The following is an 11,894-nucleotide window of genomic DNA, read 5'->3' on the forward strand; positions in this document are numbered from 1 at the left end:
AATAAAATTTGAGAGCTACTAACAATGGCCGGGATGTCATTTTCCTCAGATTTTTGCCCGAATTCAAGTTAAAATTTCGCGATTTTATTTACTTTCATCCCATTCTAGGGCATTTCACCTCAAGATTTACGCCTTATTTCAGGCTTTGTCAACCAGTTTCACGCTTGACTCAGTGGTATCAAGGGTGACAATAAAAACATGTGAAGCTTGGTGAACTGTAACACGCCATTCAGCCACAAGATCATGTTGCTTGCCTCTACTGTAATGTCATCATGGTCATGGAAGATAAACCGCTAGAAAACCATATACACTTAAAAATATTGCCTTGTAAAATTAAACAAACCTTTTCAGCTATCGAGGGTGTATTTAATTTTAGTAACAAAAATGTAGCCTCCAATGAAATGATGGAATTGAACACTTAAAATCTATATTATAAACACATCAAGAAAAGAAGGCGCCACTCTAGTTTCAGTAGTCATGACGTTGAGCACAAGTAATCGAAAACAGTAAAATTGCTATAAACGTGTAAAGAATTTTGTTAGCTACAAGATGATTCATTTATTTATAACATTCGGCCGAAGCCAAGCAAAGCACCGGCGGATCCAGGCGCGGAGGGAGCGCGAGCACCCCGGTATGATCCAGTGGAGGGCGCAAAATGATAGAAATAGTGTTAAATGATGCACCAAATGATGCACCAACTTCTCAGGGGTCCCCCTTCCCTCGGACACCCACCTGCGTACGGATAAATATGTGTCCGTTATAGCTTCTGCTTTGGACACCCGGCACTTTATGTTTAACGCAATAATAGTAAACACGTGTCCACGAATGGCTTCAATTGCGCCGTCTTCACAAATTTTCGGCTTTTTCAAACTAAAATTGTACGCAATAATAGTGCCAAATAAAACACCCTAAGCGAGGAATAGGTTTGAAATTTACCCCTAAACAAGGGTAGACATTATAAATTATAAAAACACCCTAAGCGAGGAATTGGGTTGAAATTTGCACCTAAACAAGGATAGACATTGCATGTGTCGGTATGAGTGACACTGACAGTCATATCGGTAAGCTTAAAATTGGCGCTGTTGTAGTCTGCTGCGATTTTTTTGTGTGTAAAATCTCTCGGAAACCACTTTGTGCCGAATAACTTGATAAATATGTCACCACTTGTAACCACTGATTGCCGTTAATTAAAAAAACCCTTCTTCTAGTAAAATGAGTATTTTGTGACACTAATAGCGGATCCGCGTTTTGCTTTTCAAAACCACCCTAAATCCACGTTTTCTTTCACACGGGTGAAGTCTCATATATGAGTGGCCCCAAGGAATTTTGTTATTACTGTATTCACCAATCAGTATGGGCATTGCATCAATTAAAATCAGAATTATTAATTGGAAGACGATAGCCAAAAACTTTAAAATCATTTTTGTACTTCGAATTAAGTTTGTCTAAAGTTGTTTGCGAGATCTTCGAAAAATATTCCTTTAACGTGGCGGTATCTGAACTACTGGCGGCTTGAGAGGAACCGGGATATTCTGCGATATCTCCGATGCCGAGCAAATGAAATAAGTATTCCATATCGTCTGACAATGTCTCAATATGTCCAACGAAGTCATAATACTCATAGCATGGTTTCACTTCCGGATAGATCGGGCACCAATGTTCGTCGTCCGATACTTCATTCGCAACAAATTGAACAAATTCTTCAAATCGAAGGTCTGGAACTTGATCTTTAGGTAAGTTATTAACTCGTCTTATTTTTTTAATTATTTGACGAGCTTTTTTAACGTAAAAATCATTAGGCAATTTGACTAATTTCGCCCTAAATGCGGATAGCAACCGTGAGTATGGGTGTCTCACAAATATAACGGAAAAGTAGTTTTTTAACCGATAAGCAACTGCTTCTTCACCAGAGTTTTCTAACACATCAGACAAAGTGAGAATACCGTCTTTTCTCGCGAGACTTTGTGACGACACATTTTGTCCTCGTTCACCTAATTGTTTAAACACTGATTTCCATCCTTGGGATCCTGTTTTATATACAACTGTAACCAACAATTTAAAGTCATCGTTGACAAAAGTAATTTTTAGCCTCTCATTGATTAACAGCAAATCTCGGCGCAACGTTTTTGCACTGAAGGTGAAAGGTCGTCTATTTAGCTCACCAATACATACACGTTTAATATGCTGATCACGTTGTCTCTGTGTTTCACTTAAAACTTTAAGCCTCTCGCTTGTAAACTGTTTTCTGGTGGATGTCTTTACATCAACTTGATACCCTGGAGGGAGAATAAAACAAAATCAAAATAGAGATTTTTAAGATTTCACCTGATAGCTAGAAACTCACTATTGCAATTTTATTTTAATGTTCTTGTGTGTTTTAATAGAACTGTTGAATAAGTCCAAAGATCGATGGAAATATCAGCATTCCATCAGCAAGTCCTGCTACGAGAAACGTTGACCATGTTGACAGAAGCGAAAATTGTAACTTTTGAATCTGTACTTTCGATCGCTTTGCATTTCATAACTTGCTGCTGATTTCTGCATCATTTGTCGTCATTGATATCTCAAATTAAAGGCAACATCCTTGGGCACATGGTTTTTTGAAATCTACCCTCACTTGTTCTGTAAGGTATGATTCGTGAACTGCTACAGTACATTATTTATTGTGCCGACTGTATGTGCAGGTACTCATTTACACCTGTGTGGAGAAAGAGACAATAGAGGTACCGTTGAAGGCCTTGCCTAAGTGCACAAAACGATGGCACCGCCGAGTTTCGAACCTGCAATCTTTCGATTATGAGCCCGTATCCATGGTACCGCTTAATGCGCCACTGTGCCCCTATGTATTAAAATTTAAGAAGGATCAAAATTTGTGCCATAATTTTTAAAGTTGTATCGAAAACCCAGGGTATTATCACAGTTATATACATAGATTAATATATTTGTTTTTACAGTATAGCTACATACCTGTCTTGTCGTGAAATAAACTGGTGTCATAGGTAGCGGAGCTCTGTTTCTGGTAAATAGCTGTTATATGCCTAATCGCTGACCTTTTTTCAAAAATATGGCTTGAGAAATAAGCAGATATGGCCAATATTATCAATATTACTAGTGCAAGGGAATATGGGCGCGTGATAAAGCTACGGGTTCTCATCGCGGACGATATCGCTATCTTCCTGATAACGATATGATGCTCATATATCACAACAAATTGATACTCGGTCCATTATTCCTGGTAAGAATAAGAGAAAACAATATAAAAAAGGAGTTATATTTAAATGACTAAGCTAAGGGGCTAACTACTGTAGCTAAGGGGTTAACTAGCTACTAATATCATATCTATATGTATGTGGGCCAAGTGATGTAAAGTTGGATCGATTGAGCCCATATTTATTGGCCGAACTATGAGTTTTAAAATATTGGACGTACTCTCGTCCAATATTTTAAAACTCATAGCGAGACCAAGGCATCTAATTTTATCATTATTATGTGTTGGATCCAATATTTGCACTCAAATTGATTGAAACACAGGCTTATGTCAATCGAAAAGACATTGGTAGTTGCTGGTTTATTACAATCTTATTTGGACCATCACCAGGAGTACAATGCACCACTGAACTATTGAACTGGGTCAAAGTTTTATGGCTTTTCCCCCAAAATGTCCAAATCTTGTGGTGCTAACATCCAAATAGTGTTTTACAGTGATTACGCTGTGATTCAGTATCTAGTATCCTGCTGCAAATAAACCAGCACGGTTTGGGTATTTCATCAGCACTTTGTTGGGCGAGGTATATCCCTCTCTCATAGTTCTTTTCACAGACGCACCCCTACACATAAATTGGCAGTGTTTTTGTCTAATATACCTCTGGGTGTAATTGCAATTATTAAATCAGTGCTATTTGTTTCAAAGTGCTTCTCATACACAGTAAGCCTAAACTGCGCGAAAAAAAAACCCAGGGGAATCTGAGTAGGCCGGGGGATGCGGTGGGATCACAAAGCTTAGGCTATTCACGCCGAGGATTCATTTCAATTCAATTCAAAGTAGTTTATTCACGAAGTGTCTTTTAATAGATGCATTTTAATAAACCATCATGTTGCTTCAACATTGTGTTTTCTCCATCTTTTCAAACAACAATGCAGTTGAGAATGGCTTTTAATTAAGCGAAGTCGAATTAAAACTAAATTGACATTGGGGAGAAATGTTCTGGCCTGGTTTATAATATGGTTTAAGCCTATAGTTGCTCACTTGGGAGCACATCAGATGTGCGTTCACGTGTGTTAAACCAAGGGGCTGTTATCGTCATTGAAATCATGGCTTTTGTAATTTGTTTTTGTCTTTGTAACCATTCTCATGTCTGTTTATGTAGTGGAAAGCAAAAGAAGTGTATTAGAGTCACTCACTTCATGTTTGGATACCATTGAGAGATCAGGTGTATTAACAAACCCACCCTCCACTCCCAAGGAAATAAAGGAATGTATTAAGTGAAAATAAAGTAACAGCGGAACATATATGTGACCGTACACGGCGAATGAGCCGTAAATTCCTCCCCTGGTCAATTTTGTTTTATTTCGTGTTTAGAAAATATACAGCATAAGCTTTAAAATGGTATATTATTTGACTTCAAACGATATCCAGAAGCGGGGTTATGGTTTGTTGAATTTTGCTCCTTCAACAAAATGGTACCTTTTTTCGTTTCTACATGTGTCTCTTTTTCCACATTGCTGGCAATAAATATCAGACAGTCATAATTGGCGGTCATTTCAAATCATCCCCAAGTCAACGAGGTTCAAGAAAGTTCTCTCATTGTTTATTGTTGGTTCTACATACAATGCCTGGTAACCCACCACTAGAACAGGATTTAGCCAAAGCAAACAAAGACCAGAGCTATTAAAAATTCTATAGCCATCTAAGGTAGAAGCTTATTAGTGTTTGACTATCAAAATGAGACAGATGTCAAGCCAGCTAGAGGTACCGATGAATACGACCTTCATGCACATTTTACACTGTAACTCAGAGTACAATTTAGGGAATTTACGACTCATTCGTGCTGTACAGTCACATATTTAAGTTAACATGTTTAGCTGATATTTCGTAAGAAAAATCAATTGTTCATAAATTATAATGTAACTTTAAATCTTTACGAGAATTAAATGTTTTAAGGGAGCTGTAAATGTTTCAAAGTTAACATGATGCAGTCATGTCTACAGTAGAATTCACCTCGACCTTTGCAGGACTTAAAACCCCATTAAAAGCTATTAAACCAAGATAACACTCATTGAAACAGCTCAACTGATTAAATCGGATCTTCTCTGGCTGTGCACATATGTGTCTGTTTTATATGTGCGATATAGCAATGAGCTGCTATAATACAGCTTCAGTTGGGTAACCGATTATAAAGGAAACGAAAGGAAACAATGGTATATATAGTGGACCTTTGTTCACGAAATGAGACAATGGCCTGCTTTTTGTTAACCAGCATTCTTGAAAATGAGCAACATAATGATTGTTGACTTAACACGGTTTGGAAATAATTTCTTCATATTTTTGGTGTTATCTGTCGTTTACATATCCTTCCTAAAACACAAAAGTGCGACCCTTTGTCAATCACCTACAGTACCCAATTTCGGCATACTATATAAGAAACTCATCATGATGATTGCCAGAGAATAGTTTAAATGTAGCTTGTACCGTTTTTTTGTGGCATCCTTCAGAAGTGAGCGGTCCGATACCAATATTTTCGGTCAAATCTCCATTCAATTAACACGGGGAGTTGGTTAGCTATGCCTTGCCCTCACTCATATTTTACAAAAGTGCGACTATTTCTGAACATCTAACCTAGCTGTAATTTTAGGTCATGTTAGAGAAATATATTTGCTAGAAGTTTGGAGAATAAGTTAAATATTGGCTGGTTCTTTTTCACACAGTGATGTTAACTAGGCAAGTGCCCATTCTTCCAACATAGGCCTACATCATTTGTAGAGGTCACGCGTCAATGGTGAGAGCACTGTGTATTGTGTATAGGAACACGGACAGTAACTGCAGTATGACATGTTAAGCAGAAATACCGTATGTTTAATAAAAAAAATGAGGTAAATTGGAATTCATGTTTAACGATATAAGGGGCTGTGCAATAATTATGTGTACGGGGTGGTGATATCTCAAAGTGGTCTGCCAAAAATCCCTTGCCCCCCCCCTTTGGCCGTGGCAAAAATCTATCCCTTTTGACATGCCAAAAACCTTTGCCTCCCCCTTTTGACGTGCCAAAAATCTTTGCCCCCCCTACACACTAAGATTTGGAGAACCCGAATTTAACTGTCTGATCATATAATGCGAGCGCACCGAGTAGGAAATGGTGAGAGCACTGTGTATTGTGTATAGGAACACGGACAGTAACTGCAGTATGACATGTTAAGCAGAAATACCGTATGTTTAATAAAAAAAATGAGGTAAATTGGAATTCATGTTTAACGATATAAGGGGCTGTGCAATAATTATGTGTACGGGGTGGTGATATCTCAAAGTGGTCTGCCAAAATCCCTTGCCCCCCCCCCCTTTGGCCGTGGCAAAAAATCTATCCCTTTTGACATGCCAAAAACCTTTGCCCCCCCTTTGACGTGCCAAAAATCTTGCCCCCCGCCCTTACACACTAAGATTTGGAGAACCCGAATTTAATTGTCTGATCATATAATGCGAGCGCAGCGAGTAGGAAATTTTGAATATTTGAACGTGTTCCTGTTATTTTCCTACACATTTTAGGCCGTAATATAGAAACGTCTGTGCCAAAATTGCTTGCCCCCCCTTCAACCTGCCAAAATCGCTTTACCCCCCCTTTCGACTTGCCAAAAATGCCCCCCTTTTGGCCTGCCAAAAATCTTTGCCCCCCCCTTATAATTCACCACCCCGGGTATACACATAAATTATTGCACCACCCCTAAAAATTGATCTAAATATAATCAAGCTTTAGGCCTTTATATTGAAATTAATTAAACGGGTTAACATGTTTAATATTTGCATGTTTCAGATATAAATAAGTGGAAACACACAAAAAAACTAATAATAATAATTCAAAGTCAATAAATTGGTTATAACTTTGAATTCGTGTGTTTCGTAGAGGAAGTTCTTTATAAATAAACCAAAGATCTCTCGGTTGGTACATTATAGAACATGACCACCACATAATATTCAGTCTCCCGTGTGTGTTTTTAAGTCATTATTATCATATACATCAAGTCTGGTGCCCCGTCTCGGTAGTAAGCGGAACAGCTGTTTTTTTAACACAATAAGGTTAAGAGTCGAGCCATTTCCTATACTGCTATGCTTATATTACCCAGCAATGTCAGAAGGTTGAACTCTACAAGCTTCTATATACACATTGTTTACAGTTTCCCATACTAAATTACTAGTGCCCCGAGCGGTGATAATGCTTGTGATGTAGTACATGTACATTGTGTATAGAAGAAAATCTATGTCATTTACTTTACAAATTACTAAAGGCATATTCAGTAATTTGCTCATCTGGAGAATCGTAAAAATCATTAAATTTCAAAGATTTTGGCACATATTTTGTTAGATGTGCTACGGGATGTTCAAATAACATAGCTGCTAGCATGTTAACAATCACTCTTTCTCTCTTTATACTAATTTAAAGCGATAGTTGTGATGATTCCATTTCCTATTGAAGCTTATAGACTTCCTATTAATGATCGGTATTATAGGCCTACCTGTTCAAGTTGTTTACGTCTGCAACATGCATGAGTTGAACATTGTTGGAGTCAAATTGGAGCCAGCGATTCCAAGACCACTTTGTTCCAGCAGTACGTTGGGGTGCACAGGGAGGCTATTAAAATACTGCTGCTGCTGCCCTCTCCACCTTGAAACGCAGCCGGGAAACGCAATTAGCGTATAAAATGGGCACCATATGAATATGAGGGCAGTCGTAAGGGACGCACCATCACCATGATCACATAGACGACGGTAGACGACGTCATTTTGTCCGGCAACAGCCAATATCATAATTATATTAAATCGGAAGCAAATTCTGAGAAAAACAGACAATGTGACGGCGACACTACCTGGACGTTGGAAGCAATATTTTTCCCGGAGCCGAGGTGCGTTTTTGGTTCTATTGCCCCGTAAACAGAAAAAAAAAACACAAAATATATTTCCCAGTGTAATGTATACATTTTTACATGAAAATAAACAATTTTGGATTAAAAATGAATTGGAACCAAATTTGCCTCCGCCGGGTATTACTTTGATTGAACTCGGCCGCCCGGTCCTAAGGCGAAAGCGCTAACCAGCAGCCCAACTAAACCAAGTTAATAATTTTAAGTGTGCATCACATTATATTGTAGCCCCGGGGGACGGTACTCCCTATCTGAAATGGCAGGGATGTGCCTCGGCCATAGTAGGGGGCATTCAGGTCAAATGTACAATTACAAAAATATGGGGTCATTCAGTACACAACCTGAATAAAAATGGGGTCATTCGGTATGAAACTTTGAAAAAAGGATGGTCATTGGGGTAACAAAAAGTAAAATGGGAGTCATTGAGTACATGAAGAGTATCATTAAGTATATTTAAATCCACACATGATGCACTTATGGTCCACGGCAAACCCGATTCGACCTTTGTGGCATTAAACCCAGTTAACAGGAAATTAATCCAGTAAATCGATTCAGTAAAGCAAATAAGCTCATGCATTCGATCACTAACGGCAACCAGCTTCGATCGATCACCCCAGCTGCAGTGTGTGTAAACTCTAATTTGCATAGAGGCTGTGCGTGAAATTATTGATTGGCTCCATACTCCAAACAAAGGATTTGAACCGGTGTCCAGTGTCCTTCACCGTAATCATGTCGCAGTGCAGTCCATTCAATCAAATGTTGTCATCACCCTATTTGATCGCAGTGCATTGTTATGTGTGTGAGACGAACTGTCGCGGTTGATTACAATCAAACAAACGATGTCTTATATATTACTTTGTTCCGTGATGAAAATCGTGATGTTTTATTTAATCACTCTCGACAAATTTATTTCTTTTGTAGGCCTATTACTTTGTTTTGTGATGAAAATCGTGATGTTTTATTTCATCACGCTCTAAAACAAACGATTTCTTAATGTATTACTTTGTTTCGTGATGAAAATCGTGATGTTTTATTTCATCACTCACGAAAAATGGATTTCTTATGTAGGCCTATTACTTTGTTTCGTGATGAAAATCGTGATGTTTTATTTCATCACGCTCTAAACAATAATTATTATAGTTGTTACATGCATTTTAAGAAAAAATTCTTATTAAAACAGTATGTTGTTCAGAAAAAATGTAGAAAGTGATGATGATGATGATGATGATGATGATGATGATGATGATGATGATGATGATGATGATGATGATGATAACCGGCCAATATTTAAAGTACTCTTCTGAAATTCTAGAAAATATAGTTTTGTAACATGTCTCAAATTTTTAGCTAATTTAGGTGTTTGGAAATATTCGCACTTTGGTGTTTTAGGAAGGATATGTAAACGACAGATAACCCCAAAAAATATGAAATAATTATTTCCAAACCGTGTTACGGACCACAGCCATTATGTTTCTCATTTTCAAGAATGCTGGTTAACAATATGCACACTATTGTCTCATTTCGTGAACAAAGGCCCACTCAGTATTGTTACCTTTGCGTTCGCTTTATAATCGTTCACCCAACTGAAACTATAATACCAGCTCATTGCTCATTGCACAGGTAAAACAGAAACATGTCTAGTGTGGATTTAACCAGAGAAGATCTGATGTAACATAGTTGAGCTGTTTTCAATTAATGTTATCTTGGTTTAATAGCTTTTAATGGGGTTTAAGTCCTGCAAAGGTCGTGGTGAATTCTACTGTAGACATGACTGCATCATGTTGCATTTTTAGCTATTAAGGGAGCCATTTTGACTTATGTACAAAGCGTGTGTAAGAGGGAGAAGAAGTAAAGCACCTAACATGATGAGAGGTCAAAATAAATGGTGCCCTGGGCCACCCTTGAGCAATAAAAGCAATGTTAGTTCAAATGTTAGACAAGGGTCAAAATTCAAAATTACTCCGATCAGGTTAAAAGTTATATACCAAAACATTCCTCAGGTCACAAGAATTCAGAAAATATATAGTTTGACCTACATTGCTGGTCGATCTCGATAGGATTTTAGTCATCCAGGTTAACACAGCTGGAACTTCTGGCCGAAGGAGGTAGTCGAATTCGGCAGGGGATGAATCAAAAGCCAGAGAGGGCTTCAACAACAAGATCAAAACGCAGAAAAGACCGATATCCTATCGAGATTGACCAGTAATGGCCTACGACAAATCAGTCTGGAGTAATTGGTGAAAAGGTCAAAGGTTGAATGAAGAGATTCATTTGGTAGGATTGTTGAGATCATAAACTGATATTTTTGTTAGCCAAATCCAAGTAAATACTACTCACGAATCTGAGCTTTCGCCATCTTGGCTGATGGCTTGATCACAGATGAACTGGTCCACTGCTTTTTCCCGCGAGACTTGGTTGCTAACGACGCATCCTCGTTACCCGGAAGTGATGTTGATTTTAGCAGTGGGTCATATACTAGTACATGATCTAGAAAGTGTGCACCTTCGTCACGGTTGAGTGAGTTCTTGCCCCTCCTCCTGATTTGGATGGCCTCCCTGACTCTCCTTGTGAAAGCATTAGAGTCTCTGTCGAGTAATTTGGCCCTCTCCCAGTCGATGACATGATTGTCTTGCGCTATGTGGTCTGTTTTTGCAGATTTGTGCTGCTCTGTGGTGGAAAGCTTTCTGCTGGCTATAGTAAAGTTTTTAGTAGCAATCTTGTCGGCGTCTTTCTGATGTTCTTTCTTTCGTACCCCAAATGGCCTTCCAGTCTCTCCTATATGTGACCCGGCAGCACAAACGAGCCGTAAATTTCCTAAATTGTATTCTGTGTTACGGTGTAAAATGTGTACGAATGTCGTATTCATCGATAACTTAAGCTGGCCCGACATCCGTCTTATTTTGATAGTCAACAACTAATCAATAATCCTATTGTTGAAGTGGATAGTAAGCTTCTACCTTAGATGGCCGGCTATAGAACTTTTAATAGCTCTGGTCTTTGTTTGCTTTTGCTAAATCCTGTTCAAGTGGTGGGTTACCAGGCATTGTATTTTGTACAGGTATGCATAACCAACAATTAACAATGAGAGAACTTTCTTAAACCTCGTTGACTTGGGGATGATTTGAAATGACCGCCAATTATGACTGTTTGATATTATATTGCCAGCAATGTGGAAAAAGAGACACATGTAAAAACGTAAAAGCTATAATTTTGTTGAAGGAGCAAAGTTTAACAAACCATAACCCCGCTTCTGGATATCGTTTGAAATCAAATGATATACCATTTTTAAGTTTATGATGTTTATTTTTTAAACACGAAATAAAACAAAATTGACCGGGGAGGAATTTACGGCTCATTCGCCGTGGACGGTCACATATAGGATTTATTACAACCTTTGCATGGGATGTCATACGCGACTTCCCTGGTTTGGTCAATGTCCTTTTTGTCTTTGGGGTGGACAAGAATACTTTTGAGCAGGGGCGTAGCCAGCCCTCTTTGCCAGGGTGGGCAAGGCTCCAAAAATTTCCCCCAAGTTAATAAGTAAATGGAGCGAAGCGAGCGTAGCGATCACTGGTGTGGGGTTAGGGGCCCGCTTTAGGGCCCCTGGTGGGGGGTCCAGGGGGCGAAGTCCCCGGAAGCTCATGGGTTTGGGGCATTTTTATACCGTGAGGAGAAGCCTCCTTGCATACATTTGTAATGCTTTTATGTGAATATTTTACCATGTATAAAATGGTTTCTTTTATTTTAGAATTATCCGAAAGGAAACA

General features: G+C 38.6%; 1 protein-coding gene across 3 annotated transcripts; it reads right to left on the reverse strand.

Moving 5' to 3' along the window:
* Positions 1–36: 36 nt before the first annotated feature.
* On the reverse strand, positions 37–7,832 carry LOC140141254 (carbohydrate sulfotransferase 11-like). 3 transcript variants are annotated; one of them, XR_011857385.1, is made up of 4 exons: positions 7,732–7,832; positions 2,968–3,235; positions 1,006–2,276; positions 37–938 (listed from the first exon to the last, which is right to left on the reverse strand). XR_011857385.1 is itself a non-coding variant. In XM_072163062.1 (3 exons), exons 2-3 carry the CDS (start codon positions 3,152–3,154, stop codon positions 1,366–1,368), a joined length of 1,098 nt encoding a protein of 365 aa, XP_072019163.1. In that variant the 5' UTR covers positions 3,155–3,235; positions 7,732–7,832; the 3' UTR covers positions 37–1,365. The 3 variants fall into 3 exon arrangements, 2 of the variants coding, with proteins under 2 accessions (XP_072019163.1, XP_072019164.1); XM_072163062.1 differs by having other exon boundaries at positions 37–2,276; XM_072163063.1 differs by having other exon boundaries at positions 37–2,276; positions 2,968–3,232; positions 7,723–7,828.
* Between the last annotated feature and the right edge of the window lie 4,062 nt (positions 7,833–11,894).

Source organism: Amphiura filiformis, chromosome 19 (assembly GCF_039555335.1).
Source record: "Amphiura filiformis chromosome 19, Afil_fr2py, whole genome shotgun sequence".
NCBI lineage: Eukaryota > Metazoa > Echinodermata > Ophiuroidea > Amphilepidida > Amphiuridae > Amphiura > Amphiura filiformis.

Coding starts and splice junctions, on each gene's coding strand:
- LOC140141254 (XM_072163062.1), bottom strand. CDS start 3,154: ATGAGAACCCGTAGCTTTATCACGCGCCCATATTCCCTTGCACTAGTA. Junction 2,277..2,967: donor TTTATTTCACGACAAGACAG/GTATGTAGCTAT, acceptor TTCTCCCTCCAG/GGTATCAAGTTGATGTAAAG.